This window comes from Mirounga angustirostris, unplaced genomic scaffold (assembly GCF_029215605.1).
Source record: "Mirounga angustirostris isolate CCGP_5_RB_7025 unplaced genomic scaffold, mMirAng1.0.hap1 SCAF_4, whole genome shotgun sequence".
Taxonomy (NCBI): Eukaryota; Metazoa; Chordata; class Mammalia; order Carnivora; family Phocidae; genus Mirounga; species Mirounga angustirostris.
Genome location: NW_026991712.1, coordinates 96,345,054 through 96,371,787, shown reverse-complemented (window position 1 = coordinate 96,371,787; position 26,734 = coordinate 96,345,054). Strand labels below are relative to the sequence as shown.

At 37.1% G+C, this 26,734-nt stretch overlaps 1 protein-coding gene across 3 annotated transcripts in view; it reads left to right on the top strand.

Moving 5' to 3' along the window:
- The window catches only part of CAPZA1 (capping actin protein of muscle Z-line subunit alpha 1), a 50,152-nt gene extending 26,478 nt beyond the window's left edge, over positions 1 to 23,674 (top strand). For 2 of the 3 annotated variants that reach the window (XM_045896959.3, XM_045896958.3), the window contains exons 3-10: positions 932 to 983; positions 4,208 to 4,271; positions 9,905 to 10,111; positions 12,879 to 12,958; positions 13,546 to 13,624; positions 18,955 to 19,026; positions 21,681 to 21,743; positions 22,119 to 23,674. In XM_045896959.3, the coding sequence (XP_045752915.1) occupies positions 932 to 983; positions 4,208 to 4,271; positions 9,905 to 10,111; positions 12,879 to 12,958; positions 13,546 to 13,624; positions 18,955 to 19,026; positions 21,681 to 21,743; positions 22,119 to 22,259 (758 nt within the window). In that variant the 3' untranslated portion in view covers positions 22,260 to 23,674. The remainder of the gene's footprint in view (positions 1 to 931; positions 984 to 4,207; positions 4,272 to 9,904; positions 10,112 to 12,878; positions 12,959 to 13,545; positions 13,625 to 18,954; positions 19,027 to 21,680; positions 21,744 to 22,118) is intronic. The other variant, XM_045896960.3, reaches the window with a different exon arrangement.
- Positions 23,675 to 26,734: the final 3,060 nt, after the last annotated feature.

Genomic DNA, 26,734 nt, shown 5'->3' with positions numbered 1-26,734 from the left:
TGAGAATAATTGATATGAAAGCATTAGATTAAGAATTGGCAAGCAACTAAAAAAAAAAAATTGGCAAGCTACTTATGGCATGAGGGCTGGTTTTTACTGGCATGCTACACACTGGCCTCCGCCAGCCTCTTCTTTCAGAAGCCCTAAGAGTCAGTGGCCTTTGGCTTATGATTAGTCTTCCCTGTTGGAGTTAATGCTTGGTAGTTTCTTATGTGACAAGGACCCTTCTCTTCTAAAAGAAGAGTGACTAGACTCTTGACACACAGCTTTTTAAAAGGATATAGTCCCCTACATTAGATGCTTCATAGAAAAATATATTTGCCAATTGCACTGCCACTGACTGAATTTTGCCCAGCTTTCTTGGTGTGATGTTGATAGAAAAGCCTCCAATTCTTAATCTCATTTTAAAGGATTCTTTAGATACAAAATTAACAGTCCTAACTATAATTTTCTTTAAACCATGTTTTTCATTTGCTATGAATAATTCTTTGAGAAGTTATTGTTGGATTATTGTACCACAAATAATTACATGCAAATTTATGAACATTAGCATCTGTTCATTTGTGTTTTTTAGAATTTCTATGTAGGGGCACCTGGGTGGCTCAGTCGGTTAAGCGTCTGCCTTCGGCTCAGGTCATGATCCCAGAGTCCTGGGATGGAGCCCCGCATCGGGCTCCCTGCTCCACAGGAGGCCTGCTTCTCCCTCTGCCTGCTGCTCCCCCTGCTTGTGTGTTCTCTCTCTCTCTGTCAAAAATATTTAAAAACTAAAAAGAATTTCTTTGTGTACATATATCTGAAAACTAACTTTGCAAAGCCTAATTTTTAAAAAATTTCTGAAGTTTGTGCTCGCTTCGGCAGCACATATACTAAAAAATTTCTGAAGTTTGTCCTCTATTGAATATTTTAGCATCTTTTAATGTTTTTTCCTCAGATGTCCGGCTACTGCTTAATAATGACAATCTCCTCAGGGAAGGGGCAGCACAGTAAGTATCATTCAAGATCCACTTATATCTTTATTTTAATTTTGGATAAACTATGTTGATAATAAATTTGTACCCTGAAAACTAAGTTTAAAATAGAATACTTCAGTATAAAGCAGTTGGTTTTAGCAGTTTTAGTTGTATTTTTTTACTTGGAGAAAACATGCCATGTTGTTTACTTCCTTTAAACTTATTATATGTGATCTTATTTTTTTTATTTTTCTTTTTGCCCAGATCTTCCCTATTAAAGCAGAGCTTAATATGAGCTGTTAGGGTTTCTTCTATACTCCTTTTAGTTCATGTTGAATTTTTTTTAAACGCTAGCTATAGAAAAATTAGGCTGCTGTTGAGGAATAATGTTCTCAAATTGCCACAAAATAGTAGATATTCATAAAGTGCCTTAATAGAATTAACTATAGAATAATAGCATGGTTATTCAACCTAGTCATTGATTCCTTATCACTATCAGGCTAATTAAATGAAAATACCATTTTCATTTTATCTTTGTCCTCAAAAACATTACAGTGATGTGTGTTTTTGTTTTCTTCAAATCTAAACACTGTCTAGCTTTCAAGGCCCCCTGTTATCTGGCTTTATCACTACTTTCCTTTACATACAAAATTCTCTTTCAGTTACTGTCTATGTAATTGGCCCAGAGTTCCTTTGTAAAGGGGAAACCAGAAAAGGATAATGACTGGGAAAGGGTGGGGTAAAGAGGATTGGACAAGGATTTTGATGTAGAGCAACAAATAATTATCATAAAAGCATTTGGTGTGATAATCAGTTGGTTTAGATTTTAGCTATAGAAAACTATCTTAAGAGCTGCTACCTGGGAAACAGTCATCTTCTGCCCTGTCCGTGCTGCTCTTTTGAACCTCATTTTGGGACCAGATTCCGCAAACCCTAACATTTGTACAGCATCACTATAATTGTCATCATGAATGATACTCTAATTATGCATTGATTTAGGCACACACCAAAGATACATTCTAATGCTGGTTTCTCTTAGATGCACAGAATGCCATAGAAAAAGGCATTCATGATTTGCTAGTTCAACCCGTCTATGTCTGCTCTATCATTGAGAGAACCTCTCTACATTTTGTCAAAAGATGATTATCCAATCTGAATGCTTCTAATAATAAGGAATTCACTATTTCACAGGGCAAGTTCCTTGCCTGCCATATATTGGTCTTAGTATATCCTGCTACCCAAAATAAATCTACTCTGTCCTTCACGTGATAAGGTACTGCTGAAGAGGAGATGGGGGAGTGGAATGCCAAGACCCAAGACTGATTGTATCTTAAGCCTGTTGTCCCATTTCCAATTAGGAGTAACAGTAGAACTTGGTATTTAGTTCAGATGCTTTAATTGCCCTGACAATAAAGCTTTGTTTTCATAAATACTCTGTTTCTTACAGATTCTAGATTTTCAGAGAACATTCTTACTAAAGGAGAACTGTCTTATGCCCAAATATTTGATTTTCCACAGGGACGAAAAATTCAGGTTTTTTTTTTTCTGTAATGAGGTGCTTCAGTCCCTTGGCCATAGACCTCATAGTAAGTGTTCAATAAATGTTGTTTCAGTAATCATCATCCTCACATTATTGCCTTCTATATAAAATAAAGGAGGCCTGAACAACTTCGGATTTACTCTTTCCTGGATTTCTGCCTTTGCTTCTGATCCCTAGAACCATTCTCTGATAATTCCCAGCCCTTCTGGACTAACTAAGGTGTTGTAGGCCATGTTAAAGAGAGGATTTTATTGTGAAAGAGAGAGCAGATTATTAGTGTTCTAAGCAGAGAATGACTCGATGAGATTATATTTTAGAATAATCACTGGTTGCTATGCAGGGGGCAAAGATTGAAGGAAGATGCGTAGTTAGAAGACTTACTGCAGTAGTTCAGAGATAAATGGCGGTGGTTTGGACTAGAGTGGTAGTAGTAAGGGTGATGGGAAGGAATTAGATTCTGAATATGTATTCAAGGTAGAACCTATAAGATTTGCTGATGGGATTGCATGTGAAATTTGAGAGAAAGAAGAATCAAAGATGATCTCAAGTTTTGGGCCCACACAAATGGTAGAATGGAAATACCATTTTCTTGAGATGGGATTAAATGTTACCAAATTTCGATGTTGGTATTTGTAATCTATAATCTTAGGATGTATTTTAGAATGGAATACTTATTTATTCCTTACTCCTTAAGCTTTCTAAAAAAAAAAATCCACTTCCATGAACACTTAATTTATATTCCTTTCTGAAGAACTACTGTGTTGAGGACTCATTTTGTTAATTGGGTTGTGGTGTTCTGAGGAAATATTAATTAAAAAGCACAACAATAACTTAAAATGAAAAGATTGAAGATTAGCTTTAAATATCTGTTTCTTTGGTTTCTCTTGAAAAGTCTAGGAAGAATTTAATAGTCTGCTTAAAAATAGTGGTCTAGTAGGTGTTTTACTAAGTTAAAATTGGGCTGGAGAGGTGTTTAACTCTTCCCTTGGCAAGAGAGTTCTCTGAGAAGACTGATACTTTGTAAGTATATTATGCTTTTTTACACTGCAGCTTATTTCCATTTATTTTCACTTTACCTTTTTGCTTACTTTGTAAGATGTACTAGGGAGCCATTGAAAATGCAATTTTATAAATGTAGCACTGGACAAGTAAACAATAATATTAGGCATGCACTTTGATTATTCATATCCCCCTTTTCAGATAATCTCTTCTGCCTTAAACTCTCATCGGAGACTTGACTCATGCTCAACTCTTACTTCACCCTCTCCTCATGTCAGATGTCTTCCAGTACATTTAATTGTGGTCTTTCCTACCTGCCCTACCTTAGAGAGCCCAGAATAAAGAAGACAGCATTGCTAAAATGTGCATCAGTTGAAGATTTTTTTGAATTACTGAAAGCTTCTGTCTAAATGATGAAAACTATTGGTAATTCATGAAAACTGGATTTCTTAAAACTTAGGAATAGTCTAAGGGGGAGTTATATTGGAGCCTAGGGGTGGAGAGGAAAAGGTAATTTCAGAGTTTAGGGCACATCTGAGATCTTTGTGGAGAAGAGTTCCTTCAGAAAGCTGGAAGGCATTAGGAAAACACAGTTGCCTAGAGAGAAAGGGAAAGAGCACCAGAGAGTGTTTTCACATTCTCTTTCACTATTATGTGAATTACCTTTGTATTTATATATAATTCTTCCCCCCTCCTTTTTTTACTTTTTAAAAAACAGTGCATTTGCCCAGTATAACATGGATCAGTTCACACCTGTGAAGATAGAAGGATATGAAGATCAGGTAATGACTGTTCATTTTGGTAGGCTGTGCCTGGGTGGTAGTAGAAATCTTAGAAACCAAAGCAGATGTCTGAAGAGAAGATGCTGAATAAATTCATGTCTTAGTTTTCATAGCTTTTGTAAATGTTCTACATATTAGGAAATTCTTCCTCTCTCTCATAATACTTGGAGTTTCTTTGACTGGAAAAGAGAGCTGCCCCTAATAAAATAGTGAAAATAAGAGTTGAGTTTTACACAGATCTTATAGCTGTATGTAATTCTCCTTGGTGAGAATAACATGATACATCAAATTTGACATTGTATAGGAAACTAGGCATCCCTATTTAAATAGAGGAACAAAGCAAATATTTCCATTATTATCATAGTTATTAACATTGTATGACAGGACTTTGCAAATTCATTAATGTACACTTCAAAGGCAATATGTCACTAAATACCAAATGCTTTTTAAAGTCTCAATCTTCTTTGAACCCATAAACCTGCAGAATTTCTCCTAGGAAAATAAGTATGTAAATGTATTAAAAAGATTATTTGAAGCAAGGTTTATAATAGTGAAAAGTTGGGAACAATCTAAATGCCCAACATTAAATTAATTATCTGTAGACCAAAATACCATGTAGTCATTGAAAACCAGTATAAATACTGATCTGGGAATGCTGACCTGAGAAGATGTTTGTGATATATTAAGCTAGAACATAAAGGAGCATATGTAGAATTGTGCTAGTTTATTTTTTAAATAGATATTTAAGTGAACTTAATATATCAGTGCATCTTTTTTTTTTTTAAGATTTTATTTATTTATTTGAGAGAAAGAGAAAGCACGAGTGGGGAAGAGGGGCAGAAGGAGAGGGAGAAACAGGCTCTACACTAAGCAGAGAGCCCAATGCGGAGCTCGATCCCAGGACCCTGGGATCATGACCTGAGCCGAAGGCAGACACTTAATGAACTGAGCCACTGAAGCACTCCAGAATCATTGTATATTAAATTTTGTGAAAAGTGCACCATTATTTTATGTATCACTAAGAAAAAACACTGCCAATTAAACTATGACACAGTCCTAAGATGCCATCAGGTATAAGATGAATCCCATTTTACGAAATGTTAAGTCATGGGAGGACATATGCATCTTAAGAATCAAAACTATAAGATACATACATGTGCATAGAAAAAGAAATGTGGGAAAATATACACCAAAATGTTAACTCTGTGTGTTGGAATTACAGGATTACTAGATTTTGTTTTGCTTATTGTTTGTTTTGGTTTATATATATATGTTTTTGTTTTGGTTTATATTTTTGCTTATCTGAATTTTAATGAAAATAGATTAATTACAAGTGTAAAAGATAAATACTGAAAAAATAAAAATTGCTTGCAGAAAGAGAGGAATTATTGAAATAAGATGTGTCCAGATACATGTTATAAGAACATTCCCATGTACCAGTAGTAGCCAGCTTAAAATATAGTCAAAAGGAGATTGCATTCTTAGCCATAACAACAGCAACAACAAAAACCCATTACTGGACACTAAAACAAGGAAAGATGTATAAATTATTAAAGATGCCATAGGGGCGCGCCTGGGTGTTTCAGTGAGTAGAGCATGCAGTGCTTGATCTCAGGGTTTTAAGTTCGAGCACCATGTTGGGTAAAGAGATTACTTAAAAATAAAATCTTAAAAAAAAATAAAGTAGCTGCCATAAAACACACATACTCACAAAGGAAAAAATAAGACAAAAATAAAATAGATGCCACTCCTGCATATAATAAAAATTGACTACAGTAGGTTAACTAAGTAGAGATTTTTGTCATATAAGAAGTCCAGAGATAATATTAGAGCTGTTACAGTAGCTCCACCATATCATCAGAGATCCTAGTTGCTTCCAGCTCTCTATTCTGCCTTCCATAGGTGTTGTTTTCATTATTGTGCTCTTTTTTTTTTAAGCTTGATTGATTTGAGAGAGAGAGATAGCGAGAGAGAGAACTCGCAAGCAGGAGGGGAGAGGGAGAAGCAGGCTCCTCGCTGAGCAGGGAGCCCGACACGGGGCTCCATCCCAGGTCCCTGGGATCATGACCTGAGCTGAAGGCAGACGCCCAACCAACTGAGCCACCCAAGCACCCCTCATTATCACGCTCTTTAAGAGAGCTGCCCCATTTCAGGGCATTGAATCCATGTTCCAGGAAGGGAAAAAGGAAGTTGGAAAAAGTGCTACTGGCCTTTCCAGAAGCAACTTCCACTGATAAGTTATTGACAGAACTCCTTTACTCTGTCATTCCTAGCTGGAAAGTGTCATTTTTTTAACATTGTCTTTTTGAAAATCTTTGCAGTTTTGTTAGTAAGGGAAAGGAGAGAATAGATTTGGATTGGAAACTAGCAAAAGTCTGCAATACAGTTCACACACATGCACTTTAATCAAGGAAATAAATAGAAAATTAAATAGATTTAAATGCCATGTTTCTGAATAAGAAGTATAAATAATAAGGAAAGCTTATCTGAATAAGAAAAATGATATGGAAACTTTGTTTTTCAAATAGATTTCATACAATTCCTATGAAAAATAGACCATACAAGATTATTCTGATCAAGATAAACAAATGAAAGAAGACTAATGAAAGACACAAGGCAACAATCAGAAAGCCCCTAAGTATCATAAAACAGAAGGGAAAAGGAAACAATTGATAAAATTTATGAGATTAATCTAACTTTGATTTCCAGTGCCAACTGTACATTTTGCTTAATTCCAGGTAGAGTTTAAATGTAAAATATTTTTTTAAAACATAAAAATTTAGTAGGAAATGGAAAGGAAATCATAACTTAATGATGAAACATTAGAAAGTTCATAAAAGGAGGCAGGCGCCTGGCTGGCTCAGTCAGTGGAGCACACAACTCTTGATCTCAGGATTTTGATTTTCAGCCCCACATTGGATGTAGAGAGCACTGAAATAAATAAAAACTTAAAAGAAAGAAGTTTATAAAAGAAAGTGACCGTTGCGTAATAGGGGCGCCTGGGTGGCTCAGCTGGTTAAGCGACTGCCTTCGGCTCAGGTCATGATCCTGGAGTCCCGGAATCGAGTCCCACATCGGGCTACCTGCTCAGCAGGGAGTCTGCTTCTCCCTCTCCCACTCCCCCCTCTTGTGCTCTTCCTCTCTCTCACTCTCTCTCTCAAATAAATAAATAAAATCTTAAAAAAAAAAAAAAGTGACCGTTGCATAATAAAAAGGCTTAAAAATAAGATTTAAAAAGGAGTAAATCTGTTTCTCAAGCATAATAGATAAAGAGGTTATTCAGATACCTAAGGGTGATGCCAAGAGTTCAGTGAATAAACAGACAACAGACATGAACCACTTGCACCCAAGTGGGAAATAACAAAGCATACTTAGAAAAGTGTTAGATCAAAAAAAAAAAAAGAGAGAGAAAAGAAAGACAAGTGTTAGATTGCCCCGAAGTAGTAATTAAGGAAATGCAGATTAAAATTTAATGTGAATATATTTACCTTTTAAAGTTAGAGAATTGTGAAGATTTTTGAAAGCTTTATGAGGGTAAGACTAAGGAAACTGTTACATTCATGGTTCCCACCATCATTATAAGCAAGTTTTTTAAAGGTTAGTCTAGTAATAAGGACAGGAATCTCAAAACTAGGAATTCTTTCCAAAGAATTTTTTTTAAGCAGAAGATTTTATTTATGGTAGAATTTATAGTGACTCTCAATAATGGAAACTGTAAGTAGCTTAAACCTCCTTCAATTCAGAAATGATTAAGTATATTATGGTATGTCACTATTGTGAAATTATATGTAATTATTAAAAATGGTAAATGTGTCAAAAGACAAATGGGAAATTAGGAAAAAATAAGTGAAACTTGACACATGCAAAATTTTATCTGCCTATTTAATAAAGAGTTCAACTAGAAAATGACTTTAAAAAATGAAAAGAAATGCCAATTAAAATTTCTATTGATGATGTGCTTGTAACTTGGTATGACACCCTGTATTATGCATGTCCATATTATGAATACATTTTTCCCTTTGACATAGTTGTCCCCCTTCAGAGAATTTATCTCACATGAGTGCTTGGCACACATACATAATTTGTACATAATGAACATACAAGGACATTTGTTGCAGTATTGTTCATAATAGCAAAAGATTGGAAACAACCCAACTATCCATTAATAGAGGACTGGTTGAATAAATTTTTGTATATCCATACAATGGTGTAGTATACAACTGTAACAAAAACGAAAAAGTTCTCAGAGTACTTATCGGGAAAGTTCTTCTAGATATATTAAGTTTAAAAAAAAAAAAAAACGTAACACTAAGTATAGTATAGTATGCTAGTTTTTGAGTTAAAGAAAGGGGTGGGAAGTTAGAATACATATTCATACTTATATTTGTTTTTTTTTTTTTTAAGATTTTTTATTTATTTATTTGAGAGAGCGAGAATGAGAGAGAGTACATGAGGGGGGGAGGGTCAGAGGGAGAAGCAGGCTCCTCGCTGAGCAGGGAGCCCGATGCGGGACTCGATCCCGGGACTCCAGGATCATGACCTGAGCCGAAGGCAGTCACTTAACCAACTGAGCCACCCAGGCGCCCCATACTTATATTTGTAAAAAAGAAACTCTGAAAGAATATATCAGGGATTGGCAAATTTTTTTTAAAGAGCCAGAGAGTAAATATTTTCAGCTTTGCTGGACGGGATCAGTTGTGACTACTCCACCCTGCTGTTGCAGGAAAGCAGCCATAGACAATACAAAAACAAACAAGCAGGGCTGTGTTCAATAAAACTTTATAAAAACAAGTGGCACCTGCCATGCTGACCCTTGCTTTAAATTAATAAAATCAATTGCCTTGTGGAGAAGAGGAAATTTATTAGGAATTTAGTGAATAGGAGTTAAAGGTGAGAAAAAGATCTCACTTTATATATATTTTTTCATTATTGAACCATGTGAATGTATTACCTATTTTAAATGCTAAGTATAATGACTGGGAAAGTTTTATGAAATATGTAAAAAAAGAATATAAAAGTGTACAGATAAGTTATTGTTATAGCTATGTATAAGGTATATACATTGGCAATACATTAGACAGAAACCAAGAAATGAATGGTAGGATGGGGAAATGTTGTGGTTTAGAGGTGGCTTAACCATAAATGTAATATTTTTATAAGAACAAAAATGTGAGGAGCGCCTGGGTGGTGCAGTTGGTTGAACGTCCAACTCTATTTCAGCTCAGGTCGTGATCTCAGGGTTGTGAGATAAGCCCCTAGTTAGGCTCCACGCAGAGTCTGCTTGAGTGTCTCCCTCTCCCCCCCAACCTCAACTCTCTTTCTCAAATAAATAAATAAATCTTAAGAAAAAAGAATAAAAATGTGACTTGAGGAGCACCTGGCTGGCTCAGTCAGTAGAGCATACTACTCTTGATCTTGGGGTCATGGGTTCAAGCCCCACGTTGGGGGTAGAGTTTACTTAAAAAATTAAATTAAATTTAAAAAAAAATGTGACTTTGTTAAAAAATCAATATGGAAGAGAAACTCAAGTCTAAATGAAAAGTTAACTGTCTTCAGAATTTTTATTTGTTTTGTAAAATTTGACAAGAACTGTCTTTTTACAATTACTCATATTTGTAATTATTCTTTGGAAGGTCTTAATTACAGAACATGGTGACCTGGGGAATAGCAGATTTTTAGATCCAAGAAACAAAATTTCCTTTAAGTTTGATCACTTACGGAAAGAAGCAAGTGACCCCCAGCCAGAGGACGTAGATGGAGGTCTGAAGTCTTGGAGAGAATCCTGTGACAGTGCTCTAAGGACCTATGTGAAAGATCATTATTCCAATGGCTTCTGTACTGTTAAGTATCTGCCTGCTTCATTATTAAAGAATGTTTTATTTCTTACATTTACCTTATCCTTTGGGGGCTTTGGCCAGGCAAACATCACTTCTTTCTTCTTAGAGTCTCCTCTGTATTTTATTCCCTAACTCATTTTTGAAAGAGTTTGTATGAATGGAAAATTTTATATGGAAAATTCTTTTTAAAAATCCCAGTGCATAAAAATTTTAAATTTCATTGCATCCTATTTCACCTTTGTCTTATTTATTCATCAGAAATTGCCTTATACCCATCAAGAAAAGTTTTTAAACATCTTTAGACATGGGGAAAAAGTAAATTAAGATTGTCAAGACAGCTATTGCCACATTTATGACTTTTTGGTATAGGCATTTTTATAGAAAGCTACTTTTTACATAGTTTACATGTTTTCATTGGATTGTCAAAACTATTTGAACTATTTTTTTAAATCAGGTAATTTGACTTTTTTTTTTTCCTACCTCTTGATGTTAAAAAATGCTAAATTTGACTATCGTGATTTTTCCTTTGTAAAATTGCAGATATGATTTAAAAATGTCTATTAGAATATTTTCAGTATGTAATGATGATGAGTTAAATGGCAATGATAGAATATCGGTTAAGAGCCCTTACTTGAAGCCATACTAACTGGTTTGAATCCTTGTCTTGCCACTTAATTAGCTATGTGATCTTGGGCAAATGAGTTAACATCTCAGTGCCTGTTTTCACTTACAAAATGGAAATAATAGTTCGTACATCATAGGATTGTTGTGAAGATTAAATGAGCTAATAATGCATATAAAATGCTTGGAAAATGGCACAAAGAAAGCTCTGCCTAAATGTTGGGTATTATTATTATTACATGTTTTTTGTTTTTTATTTTTTAAATAACGGAGAAAACCCATTATGGTGGGTAAGTACAGTTCCATTTTGCAACCCAGTATTGCAAAGGAAGACATGACACACACTCTTTTAGAAATTGACTTTGCAATCCTAAATGTATTTTCTACTTAACATTTGTTACCTATTTAAAATTTGGCACTACCTGTTCTTAATTTGGAGAGCTTCTACACCAAGTAACCTTACTTTGTCCTTTTCTCACTTGTCTTAGCTAACAGATGAGCTACAGAAAGCCATGGAATTGTTCTAACAGTGTCTACCCAAGTGTTTTATATCTTCAGAGCTGTCCTGCTTAGTAGTTCTTAATGTCACCTCAATATTCCCTATGATGTTTTCTGTATAGCGTGTTCCAAACCATTCCCATTGTCCTCAGGCATCTTTCTGATCCCCCACATTTTAGTAAGACTGACGTGAAATCTTTTTCTCTTCTTTCCACACTCAGCAGTCTTCCCTCTTCCACTGTACTTAATCTTAGGAAGAAGGATCCTTATTCTTGATTTTATATTACCCTATCTGATACATTTCTCTTTTACCTAGAAATATTTTTATTTCTCCTGTCCTTAAGGAGAACAAACTTCCTCAGTCATAATAATTTCTCTAAGTTACTTCTCTTCTCTTTTTCTCTCTTGCTCCTCCTCACTCTCCTTCACTTCTTTCCTTCCCTTATCTCTCTCTGCTACATAACCACACCTGGGAGCATTCTGCTCCTACTAGTGCCACTTCTTCATTACCTATCTACTTCTTAACCCTGTGAATTTTGGCTTCAGTCTTTACAGAAATTTCTCTCTGAGGTTATTGATGGTTCCTGAATTGCCTGACTCAGTATCCTTTTCTTCATCCTTGACTTCCATATGCTGTTTCACACTGAGACCAACCAGCTACTTCCAGAAATTCTCTTTTGCTTAGACTGCTCTGTCAGCACCCTTTACTCATTCTAAGTCTGTTTCTACTTCTTTTCTTCTCCCCTACCTTTGTAAATGTATGCATTCCCCATTGCTGTATTTCTCTCTCTTGAAAGCTCATAGTTATTCAATATAGGGAAAGTAAACATGAAAACATTTTGGGGACTGTAAAGCACTGTTTTTTTTGCTTTTCCTTCGTATTGCATTTCTGTTCACCTCTTCCACATTAAGGAACAGTTGGGGTTTCTAACTACTAGCTGAATTTCCCAATTTGTTAATGACACTACCATCTTTCTGGTCATCTCAGCATGCAAGTACTATGGCTCTTTCCCCTTTTTTGCCCTTCTTGCAGTATATTGCAGTATATTGCTAGACTTGGTTATGCTTCTGCATCCTGATACCCACTGATACTACCCTGACATATTGCCTAGATTAATGCTCTGGCCTCCTAACCAACTTCAGCTTTTCCTCCATTGTATCCTGTATACCAATATTATTCCTCCAAAACAATAGTTCTGGTTATATTGTTTTGGTTCTGTCCGTTGCCTGTAGAATAATGTCCAGACTTTTTACCTTACATCTACAGCTACGGGACTTAAATCTACTATCCTGGATTATCACCATTTCACTGAACAAGCCCCCAGTTTCCTGTCTGAACAGTTTACTCATCTTCCCTCTCAGTCTCTGTTTATGAGTATCTCACCTGTCTTGTAAGGCCCAGCCTAACCGGCATCTCCCTTGTACCCCTAGTCAGGAGTAGTATTTCCTTCTGCATTCATTGTACCATGGTCTCTTGTGGAACTAAACATGTTCTGCTCTGTGTTCACATCCCATGAAGTCTTGTGAGTTATAAGCTCATCCTGCCTGATTCTTTGTCTCCCCCAAGAATTTAGTATGCTGCTTTTGTACAGTGTTTGTCACTTAGATTAAATATGTTTTCAGAGTCTAACTTTTTTTTTTTTAACAATAGGTTTATGCTAAAACTATAGATGGGCAACAGACCATTATTGCATGTATTGAAAGCCACCAGTTTCAGCCTAAAAACTTCTGGTAAGAAAGCAGATGTTCTCTTCTATTTGTATCTAATTTATATTGGAAAGAAACCAAACCAGCAGTTGAAACTTGGTTTTTAATCTAACTAGTTTGGGATAACTTATTTGAGAGACTTCAGTTCCCCATCTGTAAAATGAGGGATTTAGATATGAACATTTAGATTCCTTTCAATTCTGAGATTTTATAATCTATCTTTTTAAAAAGTGCTCTTAATATCGAGTGAGAATAAGTGATTGATTAATAAAGTGCCTAGTTGAAAATCTGAGTTTTACTTGGGTTTGGTTAATAATATGTGAGTTAATTGCAAAACTCAGCAGCCCATCCATCTGTGTGTGGAAGAGCCTCCCATGAACAGTATAGGCATGGTTTTCTATTCCAAGATTGAAAAATGAAAGTCAAAATAACTTAGAAAAGGCTTATGTTTAGGCACTTGGATATAGACTTATATTTGAGTAGACAGAGCCTTAGATATGTCAAACTGGAAATGACTTTTACCCCCGCTTCCCAAATTCTCTGCCTTAGTGGCAAATCACCTCTTTCTTGGGCTAATAGCTAACTATGCAGTCTTGTATGTGTTTTAATAGGAATGGTCGTTGGAGATCAGAGTGGAAGTTCACCATCACACCACCTACAGCCCAGGTGGTTGGAGTACTTAAGATTCAGGTGAGACCCCACATGTTAATAGGCCATGTTAAAATGTCACATCTTGAAAACAAACATGGAAGTTGGTATTTGAAGTAAGGAACAACTATATGTAGATAGATGCAAAGGAAGATGGACGGTAGTAAATAGAAATAGGAGCCTCCTTTGTGGGGAAGAGGTTAAAAAGAGCTATTCTGGATTGATAAAGGATAGTCATGTGGTATGTACTGCTTGCTTATTATTTTTCTCTTCCAAAGATAACCTAAGGTTTTTCCAGGAATTATCAAATAGCAGTTCTGGGGGCACCTGGGTGGTTCAGTCTGTTAAGCATCTGCTCCTGATCTCAGCTCAGGTCTTGATCTCAGGGTTGTGAGTTCGTTTAAGCCCTGCGTTGGGCTCCACACTGGGCATGGAGCCTACTTAAATAATAATAATAATAACAATAATTTTTTAAAATAGCAGTTCTAAGAAAGAAGAAAACAATTATTAAGTGACTAAGTAGCAGCTGCTGTAACTTACTTAGGGTCTCTTGTATATTACCTCATTTAAGTGTGTACATAGACATAAAACTTAACTCTTTGCTCTGAAAACAGCTACATGAATGGGATTATTGTTTTGTTTTTTACAGTAATAACAGAAGGTTTTAAAATCAAGTAAATAACACAGAGGAACTAGAGAGAATTGCCAAGTGTCATCATGTATGGAATATAAGTAACCAAGCTGAGCAGAGTTCTAATGCTTGTTTCAGAACAGATAGGCAGGTGAATAAGGAGCTTGTTAATTCATTGGATGCCTGTCTGGGTCAAAGTCTTCTGATATCCTAGCAGAGATTTGACTTTCAAATTGAGGGTGATTTAATTCTTAAGCCCACCTAACTCTCAGGTCATATTAAAAGTTAATGATAACTGAGAAAATCAGTATTTAATCGTACCTCTATTATATTGCGTTAAGTCTTGCTTTTATAACAATTAGCAAGAGCTGCCTTTTTAAACGGTGTAATTTAATCAGAGCATATGTGGTAGATATCATCTGTACCCACTCTTTTCAGGATAGCTCCCTGCTACAAGTAACAGCAGCTTTCTTCCTGGGAACTTTTCCTAGCCACAGGAGCATGCCCAACTCAGATGAGGCAAGCTAGAAATGTTAAGTTCACAGCTCTGGAGCAATCTGTAGTGACATACAAGAGTTGGTAGATAAATATGCCAGCTTCCTCACCCGTTAGGTCGGACAACTCTGAAGCATGTTCTGCTAAGTCTTCCAGAGTCCAGGGCCCAGCTATAACCTGTTCATTAATGCACCTATAACACTTCCTTCCCTTCTGTGTCTCAGTAACACAGTCCTTACTAGTCCTTCCTGAGATTACCTCCCAAATTACTTCCTCTCAAATCTTTGTCTAGGGGTATGCTTCTAGGGGAGTCCAACCTAAGACAACATATGTATTATTCTATTTCTGTTTAACCGTATATATGAGTAGCCTAATGCTTTAGATCTCCCGTAACTGTGACATTAGCATTAACTGAGCAGCTTACTGTAAATTTATGTAACTTTATTTTCTTCTAGAAGGAAATAGTTGGCTTGTGTTTCAACTTTGCGAATGCAAACCTATAAATTAAGTGTACATATCATAAAGGGTGATAGTTTCTAGTAAGACTTCAAATAGGGGTCAGTACCCAGACCTTATTTACACCTTCTAACCAGATTGGCTCACCACACCTTGGGGAAAAGCTTGCTTCATATACATATCTTAAAAATCAGAGTGAGAATTACTTGGAAAAGTCACTAAGATATTTAGCCCTTTGGTTATTCTATAGGCAAAAGGGTAGTTCTGGGAAGTCAACAGTTTCTGAGGATTTATGTTGATGATAGTCATGTTGAAATTTTTATTAGCAGATGAGACCTAGAAAGGTTTTATTGCTTTTGGCAACTTTGAAGCTGGGGAGATCCTGGCCAAGGATCTCATTGAGGATATCTGATGTCATTGTCCTCCCAGCCCTTGGACTCCTCCCCCTAAGCACCTCAGTAAAATGGTTTGTTCCCTTCCCTGCCCAAAAAAGAAAAAGTTTCGTTTTACAACAGGGTTTGCAGCACCCGGCTGGTTCTTGATCTCGGAGTTGTAAGTTCAAGCACTGTGCTGGGTATAGAGATTACTTAAAAATAAAATCTTTAAAAAATTTTTAAAAATTAAAAAAAAAGAAACCCTCAGAGTTTAAGCTTAATTTGTCATTGGTGTATTAGATAATGAAGTCAATATTTTTAGAATTTTCAACTGAGTTTATAAACAGCAAGCCTTAGCGGCCTTATTCTATATTCCTATTCATGTTCTAGTTCTTAAGACACATGACAGAAGTTCAAACCAGTTGCATAGTCCTTATTCTTGGACAAAAAAAGATGTGCCCTGCTTTCAGATGGGTTCTGAGACACCTGTCTCAAATATGTAAGTCCTTGTTTCTTCTCTGGACAGAGCTCCATTTTTTAAAATATCCCTTGTCCTGTTTGTACTCACTCCTCTTCCTAGTGTTCTTTTCAGCCTCTGGACTTTCAGTTTCTTAGTTAAAAAATTATCAAACAAAACTAGTGTCTGGGTGTGACCCACCTGTATTTTGAACATCCTTGTCCTTGTAACATAGGCAGGCCAGATCTGAAGACTCAGAGGGGGCCCCATAGGACCAGCCAGGAAGGTCCTTGGTTTTGCATAGCATAGAAATGAAACTCAAGCCAAGAGGAAGTGAGAGCAGAGTTTATTGAATAGTTAAGTGATAGAGGATAGCAGATGGAGTGTCTAGGAGACTCAGAAAAGGAAAAGTGAGTCTCCCCATCACTTGGCGTTAGGGATTTATACTGGAAAGGGATCCAGGGTACATGTTCCTTCAGGAATTCAGGATAGGTTCCAATTAAAGGTGAGTGCCAGGTGAACAATAGGTGTATTCCATAAATCACCGAAGGTAGGGTGTATTAATGCCAGTGTCAACCAAGGTTTGTTCGAAGCTAATGTCCTAGAATGTGCTTGGGATCCATTTCTTCTTAGATGTTATCAGGTGTTTGGGAGCCTAGGATGAAACTTAGAAAATGATTAACTTTCTTGTGTCCCCTTGGAGTGGGAACATAACTTCTTTGGTTTACTCAGATGCAAAGTATGAGAACATGAGTAAATAAGACTTAGCAGAGAAACAGCAGAAAAAGGGCCTTTCTAGAATGGAGTCCATTCGGCTTCCCTATCTCACTTGTCTGTTGGAATTTTAACCTTTATATGTCATCATTACTTAGCCAGGCTTTTTTGCCCAGATCTTTTCTGTTCTGATATCTTGCATGTATTAGGCATTTATCAACTCCCTGCTTTTCCAGTGTATTCTTAAATTGTCTTTTTCTCTTTAAACTCCTTTAGAAAGCCAAAAGATGAAATTTAAGTGTTTGGAGAAGGTATGGAAAGTCTAGTTTGTGTTGCGCATCTGGACAGAGCCAGCTATTTTTGTCCCCTTAAACAAGGCTCTGTAGTGGATTCATATTGCCCAGGGAAGTGCTTTTCTTGCTAATAGGATAGTGGTTTCTGCCTAGATGAAGGCTTGGCTGTTTTAATCCCCTTCTAATGATATCTTAGAAGACTGTCCCTAATGAGACACGTTACTTCTACCTGGACCAGGGAATTTCTAATTTTGTGACGGAACTTAACAGTGGGAGGTATTATGCATGTTGGACATGGTTTTAGTTCTGGAATTTGACCTAATTCATGTTCTAGCTCCTCTTCCTACTCGGTATGTGAACATGGATAAGTTATTAAACTGCCTCAAGCCTCAGTTTCCTTATCTGTAAAATAGGAATAACAGGGGTGCCTGGGTGGCTCAGTCAGTTAAGCGTCTGCCTTCAGCCCAGGTCATGATCTCACGGTCCTGGGATCAATCCTGGTGTCAGGCTCCTTGCTCAGCAGGGAGCCTGCTTCTCCCTTTCCCTCTGCCTGCCAACCCCCCCATCTCCCGCTTGTGCTCTCTCTGTCAAATAAATAAAATCTTTAAAAAAAATAAAAATAGGCATAACAATGGTCCCTGTTTCAGAGTTTTTGTAAAGATTGAATGAGATAATATAAGTAACAACTAAAATGTTTGGCATGGTGTTTAACATATAGTAAGGACTCAATAGCTGTAGTAGTGCAGGTATAGTTCTTTTTTTCTGCTTTATCTCTACAAACATTCCTTTTTGTCCAAATGTCTCCTGGTAGCCTGGACTAGATGAAGGAAACGGGCAGTACCTAGACTACCATTCTAGCATTATGCCCCAGTTTCACTCCTTCCACGTGATTTTCTTCATAACACAAGTCTAATCTTTCTAAAACATTCCCTTTCCCTGTGTCCCATCACCTTTAATGGGATAAAGTCTGAATTCTTAACATGGTTTATAAGGCAGTTTGCTTTTCACAGTCTGTCTCCAGCTTACATCAGAGCACTGTCTCCTGCCACACTACCCTCCACACATACTCATCTGCAGTGAGTTCTTTATTCTTCCCTAAACTAAACCATTCTCTTGTACTTTTTTTATCCCCTTGCTAGATGTCCTTCTCTACTTGTCCATTTAGGTGACAACTCCTATTTGCAAGACCCTGTTCAAATGCACATAACAAAAGGATACTCATCCTATTTTATATGGCCAGTTTGTAGCCATGTTAAGGTGACTGAACCTATCTTGTAAGTTGCCAAAACTTTCTGATATGTCGTTGGTTAGTCTGTCTCTTGTGTATGCCTCCTTCTTGCTAATTGGTCTCATAATTGTAGCACCCCACTTTACCATACATCCTCAGAACTGCTTTTGTCTTGCTTTTTTGTAGTCTGATTTACCAGTAGCATATTTTTTTCAATTTGTCTTTAACTGTCAATTAAGTTTTTCCTGCACTCGGTCAGATCTACTTACCAATATTGATGATTGTATATGTGGAGAGATGTGTAAGGGATTAGGATCCATTAAAATTCCTTGGTTTTCACAGAGAAAAACTAATGTTAGATTTTATTTTAATTATTTTAATACTCTTAAGAGTGGAATCTTATTTAAGGTCTTTGTATTCACAATACTAGCACAGTGCCTGGAATGCAATAACACATAATAAATATTTGTTGAACTTAATTAATAATCAGTTTCCCCTGCTAAGAAAAGTGAGAATTCTTAAAAATTTAAAGTATTCTGTGAATTTTAACCACCATTGTAAGTTACAGTTGGTCATATTAATATTTTGTTCAGAGTTGGTAAAGATTGGAGATGGCTTTAAAAAAAAAAAAAGATTGGGCATGGCTTTAGGCATGGATTTGTACCTTAGCAATAGGTTTCTGTATGAACTACACATAAACTTGCTCAACCATTGTCTCACACAGGTTCACTATTATGAAGATGGCAATGTTCAGTTGGTTAGTCATAAAGATGTACAGGATTCAGTAACTGTTTCGGTGAGTGTGGAATACTTAATATCTGTCTCACTTGTGCCTCAGTTTTCTTTAAAAAGTTGATTTTGATCCTGAGTACTGATTCTGCCACTAGAAATTCAGTTTGTTTTCAGTGCTTTGTTTTTGGCAGCTTATAAAAGTATGCAATCAACCCACTATATTAGTTCACAGTCTTTGACTAAATATAAGAAGTAATTTTTTTTTTTTAAGATTTTATTTATTTATTTGAGAGAGAGAGAATGAGAGAGAGAGAGAGCATGAGAGGGGGGAGGGTCAGAGGGAGAAGCAGACCCCTGCCGAGCAGGGAGCCCGATGCGGGACTCGATCCTGAGACTCCAGGATCATGACCTGAGCCGAAGGCAGTCGCCCAACCAACTGAGCCACCCAGGCGCCCAAATATAAGAAGTAATTATGAAATATAACATAATGTAACATAACAATATAATGGCAAATATTGATAATGGCTTTAGAGAATCCACACTTCTCTCTTTCTCAATTGTGAGATTTGCTCAAGGATAGCAATATCTTTAGTCAATAAATACCAGGAAGAAGGAAAGTTTGCCAGCAAATCCTATAGGGCTACATTCGTATCACTAGAGAAGCTGAACATTTTTAGAAATATTCAATTAAAAAGTATTGTGTTCTATACCTGGAAAGAAGGGACATAACTTTTTTTTGCATTCTCAGTACTTCTTTGTATCCTAGAAGTTATCGAGCACCTTCAAATAGCTTTTGTTTGGGGCACCTGGCTGGCTTGGTCGGTGGAGCATGTGACTCTTGATCTCAGGGTTGTGAGTTCGAGCCCCATGTTGAGTGTAGATCTTACATTAAAAAAAAAAATCTTAAAAATCTTAAAATAAAAAATTGGTCCTGGGATCAAGCCCTGCATTGGGCTCCCTGCATTGGGCTCCTTGCAGAGCCTGCTTCTCCCTCTCCCTCTGCTGCTCCCTCTGCTTGTGCTTTCTCTCTCTCTCTCTCCCCCCCAAATAAATAAATAAAATCTTTAAAAAATAAATAAATAAAACTTTTTTAAAAATTAAAGGGATACTTGGGTGGCTCAGTTGGTTAAGCATCCAACTCCTTATTTCGGCTCAGGTTGTGATCTCGGGGTTGTGGGATCAAGCCTCACATTTAGGTTCTGCACTCCGCAAAGAGTCTGCTTGAGGCGCACGCACTCTCCCTCTAAATAAATAAATAAATCTTTAAAAAATAAAATAAAAAATAATTTTAAAAATAAAAACAAAAAAAATAGCTTTTATCTGTTAATATATACCTTGTTAGAAATTAAAACTGAGAAATGTTAAATATTTATTAATTTAAAAATATAATAACAGGGACACCTGGGTGGCTCAGTCAGTTAAGCATCTGACCTTCAGCTCAGGTCATGATCCCAGGGTCCTGGGATCAAGTCCCACATCGGGCTCCTTTCTCAGCAGGGAGCCTGCTTCTCCCTCTCCCACTGCTGCTCCCCCTGCTTGTGCTCTCTCTCTCTGACAAATAAATAAAATCTTAAAAAAAAATTACAATAAGAAATCCATTACTTGTTAACCTAAATAACATTTTCATGAAAAACAACTATATTTTCCAAACCAACAAAAAAAAGAAAAATAGTGCAAAGAATGGCATTGATTTACATTTTTACGAATGGCATAGTGTCTGACTTAATAAAAGACAACTGGATTCTCATATGTGCCCACACATTCCATTAGCCATCAGAGTGATGAAGCCATCACACATCATGTAGCTTCTGGGACCTGCATTATGCACACTTGAGAGGGGAAGTGGAAAAGCAAGTGATTTGTCTTAGTGTTGCTGTGAAAACAAAAGATGGTTTTGACTGAAAGAATTTGGGGACTGCTGCTCTAGGCAGAAAAATCTTACCTTTTACCTTTAATTCTGTTCTACTTAATGATGAAAGGAAGAGAGAATGAAAAATGAACCAAAGTGAAAAGGATACGTTAATATTGTACCTGCATCATGTAAAGCAAAATGTGGTTGGTTGAACATCATAAGTAGCAAATAGAGGAGTATATGAGTTTAACATATATGGCTAATAGTGGTGAGGGCGTTGTTTATATCATCTTAAACCAGAGATATTTTCAAGGCATAAAAATTTCAAGACATTTGGGGCGCCTGGGTGGCTCAGTGGGTTAAGCATCTGCCTTTGGCTCAGGTCATGATCCCAGGGTCCAGGGATCGAGCCCCACATTGGGCTCCCTACCCTGCGGGAAGCCTGCTTCTCCCTCTGCCTCTGCCGCTCTCCCCCTGCTTGTGTGTGCTCTCTCTCGCTCTCTGATAAATAAATAAAATCTTAAAAAAAATTAAAAAAATTTCAAGACATTTGGGCATACTGTGGTAGATTGGAAAGAGCATGGGGTCTTTTTTCAGACCCTGTCTTTATCTTTCAAGAGCTGTATAATTTTGGTCTAGTCACTTACAAGGATTCTGTTTTCTCATCTGCAAAATGAAGGTGATGCTAATAACAGATCTACTTCACAGGGTAGTGGTGAGAATCGAAGGTAATGTGCATGGGAGCACTTGACAAACTATAAATTGTTCTTCAAATCTTAAGATTTCTTTAAGATGGTCTTTTCAATATCTTTTTATTGACTGCTTATACTTAAAAAAAATTCCTATTTCCCCTCTTCCTCCATTAGAATGAAGTCCAAACTGCCAAGGAGTTTATTAAAATCATAGAGCATGCAGAAAATGAATATCAGGTAAGAAGACTTGGAACTAATTTTTCTAGATCTTTAGTACCTTATTATTTTGCTGCTAACACATTTTGTTAGACTTCTTTTAACATAAATATCGGTGTTGTTCAGTGTAAGTATGGAGACTACAGACCTTGCAACCTGGCATTGTGCTTATAGTCAAGGTTTCAGCATTGGAAGGGATTATAGCCCTAGTTTTAGAAATAATTTAAGTGGGCTTCTTAACTCGCTTCAGAGATGGGAGAGGAGCTTACTAGGAATATTACATACCGTCTGTTCTTCTTAGAAGACTTCAAGCATGTCCTTTGACTACAGAGTTACTTTCCTAATCACAACCATCCATTTCTGTTCAAGCAACTTATCTTCAATTATCTATTGCAGACAGCAATTAGTGAAAACTATCAAACAATGTCAGACACCACATTCAAGGCCTTGCGCCGGCAGCTTCCGGTTACCCGCACCAAAATCGACTGGAACAAGATACTCAGCTACAAGATTGGCAAAGAAATGCAGAATGCTTAAAGGCTGAATGTAGGATTCTTCAGTATGTGGAAAGAAAGGATTCAACATGCGGTCATATGATAAATAAGTGATTTATAAACGAGAGTGATATTTTGCTAGGGCTTTCAGAGCTAACAGGTTTTCTAGCCTCATGGAATACTGTTGAACCTATAGCATTGTCTTGATTCTTTTATGTTCTCTGCCTTGTAATTTTCTGTTTTCACTATATCTACTTGTAAATTTTTTTTTTTTTTTTTTTTAATTCTGCCACATTTAATGATGGAGAGAGAGAGAGATCTATCCTGGAGTCATTTTACTGTTTAGAAAATTTTCCTAGCCATGAAGCCCTGTTACTGATATAGACAGGTAATATGCTCAGTACTTTTCTACCCCTGTCCTTCAAAGCACTTCTGGTACTTCAGTGGTTTTTACTGATCCACCAACAGCTAAAGAGGCTGTGCTACAAACTAGCTGAGTGGAAGACACATTCATCCTTCTCCCTCCAACTGCTTTGATCATCATTTATAGCATCTCATAACTGTAGTTTTCAAAAGTTTGGATTGGGCTTTTCAGGTCCTTTTGTGGGGGCAAAGGAAGTTTTCTGGAAATTCCATTATAGTCAGCTTCTCTGGGGAAGTTGTTTTTAAATCCAAAGACTTGAACCACATTCCCTGCACATGAACGTGTTTGCTTTTTTTCTTTTCCCTCATTGTCTCCTTCCCATCTAGTACCATTATAGTTACAAACATCTGCATTTTTAGAAGGGTTTTACCCATTTATTATTATTTTTTATTATTCAAGAACTGCTGACATACTAGGGATGTAGTAGAGTATAAAACTTGAAAAATGCAGATGTTGAAGGAATAATAGGTATCTTGTGCTTTAATACTCTGTGGCAGGATTGTACTATAAGCAGATGAATCAAACAACTATGTAAATCAAACAAAAACTAAAAATGAACCAAAGTGAAAAGGATACATTCCAGGCAGTATCTTTCTATTGTAACCTGTTATTTAAGGGAATACTAGTGATTTGTTCTAAATAGGATGTAAAACTTGTTCCAAATTACTCTTCCTCAGTCCTGCCTGCCAAGAAAATGTAACTGTGATATAGCAACCCTTCCCAGGTATATTGGCAGGTATATGTGTGATCTCAGAATACACAGGTGACATAGATATGATATGACAACTGGTAATGGTGGATTCATTTACATTGTTTACACTTCTATGACCAGGCCTTAAGGGAAGGTCAGTTTTTAAAAACCAAGTAGTGTCTTCCTACCTATCTCCAAATAAATGTCAAAAAAGAAGGGTGTTTGTGCTTCAGCTTTGTTTTTGCTCAGTAATACAGTCAAGCAAGTTTGTTTCCAAGTGACCTGTTGAGCTGTGTAAGCATTTTTGTTTATTTCAAATAAAATATATTTGTATTATGTGTCATTCATACTATCCATTCATCACACTATCCTCTGTATCAGGTAGTCCAATAGAAATATACCTGTTTTGTTCTTAAATTGTCTGAGTCTCTCCTTTTCAATCCATCTCTTCAGTTTTTGTTCTCAAGGTAAGATAGAACTGTGTTTGGTCTTACTTGATGAGAATGTTCAGGGTTTCCGAAATTGGTTCCTACCTATTACATATTCAGCGATTATCCAAAGACTTGGAAAGAACAGTTTTTTGTTTTTGTTTTTTTTTTTTGAGCATTGTCTCTATGGATAATACTGCTTTTCGCCCAGAGGCTACGGATGGTTCACGGGTTTTTTGTTTTTTTTTCTTTTAAGATTTTATTTTTAAGTAATCTCTACTCCCAACATGGGCTCAAACTCAAAACCCCAAGATCAGGAGTTGCATGCTCTACCAACTGAGCCAGCCAGGTGCCCCAAAGTTTTTTTGTTTTCCATTTCTAGTTATCTTCTCTGTCATTGAGAAAGCAAGGCCCAAGTATGGTTGTGGTCAGTAGGCAGGAAGTAGAAATGAAAGAATCCCTGACCTTGGGTGATATTTCACATTGACTTAACTCTAAATGCAGCTTCCCTTCCGTGCAAATTGGACTTCGCTACAGACATGAGAGAAAGGTTTTTATCCTGGTTCCTAAGAGAGAACCCGAGGAGTTGCAGTGATTCACATTCCATCTAAGGCCAGTTCAAATTCCCACCTTTTGCGGGGAACGTTTGTTGTACTACACTCTGTACTTGTAGTGCAAACACATTCGAATGTTCTTGCCTTTAACTTAATAACTCCATCGGCCTGTCCCCAGCCTATCCCATCCATTTCCCTAGCCCATACAGACTTTTGTAAAAACTCTTAATCTCTTGGCCATATGAAGCCCTTGGTTACTTGTATAATTGGGAGGAAGTCAGCCCTTCTTGCCAAGTCCTGCAGAGTCCTGACTCCCTTAACCTCCTTCAGCAGAATATTTGCTTGAATTGTGTTCATTTTATCGTGCACTGCTGCAATCAGCCTGTGGGATCCTAGGGCAAAGGTTTCTCAGCCAGATGGAAAGCAGTTTTCTGTGAGGCCTCACTCCTATATTTGGATTTGAAATTACACTGCTGAAAACTATTTGTTTCATTTGAGCCTGGGTGGTTGTGCTGTTAGTCGCCTAGTTTCCAGTGCCTATTCTCTTTTATAATCTAGAACTTTGATGCTGGACTCATCTGGGTTCGGGAGATGCTTGGCAAACCTTGGCACATTTTCTCCAAACTCACAAAAAACTGATACATATCTGAATGTCCATTTATAATTTTACAATCTTATATAAAACTACCAAGGTGCCTGCTGCTTGGGAAATCAAAGAAAGGAGGATTGGTAAATACAGAACAAAACTGCATGGTCTCATAAGACAAGTTGAGCTAGCTAAAATTCTCCCTTGAACAGAGTATGTATAAAAAGACAGTAGATCTTAGCTCTCTGAGGGCAGAAATCTTAGCTCTCTGAGGGCAGAAACCAATCTCATACCTCTTCAAATCCAATGTATCAAAGAGCACTATGACACATATGAATATACTGTTGATTCTCCTTATTCATAGTAAGTGTAAAGTCAGCAAACACTGAGTTGGCAAATACTAAACACTGCTCGTAGGGGAATACAGGATTAGGTTCCTGGGAACTTCTGGCCACAACATTTTTGTCAACAGATCAATACATGATCTTGTTTTATATGTGTTTCTATTTAAATCACCTTATTTAATACACATTGTTTATTCATTAACATTGAACTCCCAGTCAACAGCAATATAACTCATGCCTGAACAAAGCTTATCTAAAAGGAATTTTCTCTGTAAGGCCTATCACAGCATTGTGCTTAGGAACCCCAGACAGCACTGCAGCACCACACAGGCGTGGGGGCCATTTTAAGCAAGGAGATCACCAACAAAAAGGACAAACATGCAAAAAACGTGACCACGAAAAGGACGTTTGTTTATAATAGGAGCTGGAACAAGAAGGCAGAACATTACCTTGTTCCATTTCAGCTAGGAACGCGTACACCGGGCGACTTGAATTTGTTTTGCCGCTCTCTGCACATGTCCACGAATGACTACAAAGGTACCACAAGTACCGATTTGAGGGTGATGAATAAACTTAAGGGAGTAGGTGAACTTGCAAAGACACAATCTGCAAATAATGAGGATCAGCTGTACCTGCCACAGCCTCTCACCAATGTCAGCATTCAGTTGAAGGGCCACTTACAGCTGCCTTAAGGACTACAGTCTAGTTGGAATACCTGAACTGAGAGAACATTCAAAGCTGAATTGTAGAACCCAAGTAACTATGAGGTAATGAGAAGTAATGAAGAAAATACAGAGCTTTTAATATTCTCCAAAGTAGTTCTCTTGGGAGGCTATATGGGTTTATTCTAGTAGTGTCGCTGGCCATGGTTAACTTCCAGATTCCCCTCAGTGTTACTTGGACCCATACTAAAATCAACCACTTTAAAGTCAGACTCTTGCAAGTGCAGATGGATTTGGGGTAGGTTTCGAGAAGTGAGACCTAAGCTGGATGTCAAAGGTGGGAAGGAAGACCATTCTAGACATCTAGACAGCCGTGTGAAAATAATTACAACACGTTAAGTGTATTTTTCTAGATGAAACTGGTTTAGAGAGGTTTCCTTGTAACCACAGCCACTCACATCACATTTTTACTCAAGTTGGTACTGCACTATCCCTGTTTGCATGTTTTGACAACATCTAGGAGATGGGTCTAACCAGGGAGGAAGGGCGCGTTAGGTATCCAAAAGTAATGGGGACTTAGATCTGCTTATCAGAACGGAGCCAGGCATTCAGTGTGGGTGTGGCCAATGGTACGTTTTTGAAATGGTAAGTAACAAGGCGATTTTAAGGGGTTCCACTCTTTCCTACTCTCAGACCTCACCAGGTAATTGCGGAGAAAAAGGGTAAAATCGGCTCTTCTAGTGTTTTCCTCTACTTGGCATAATCAACTTCTAAGACAAATTCTAAGAACTTCCCCTGCCCTGTTTTCCCCTTCCCATTAGCTTTGGTT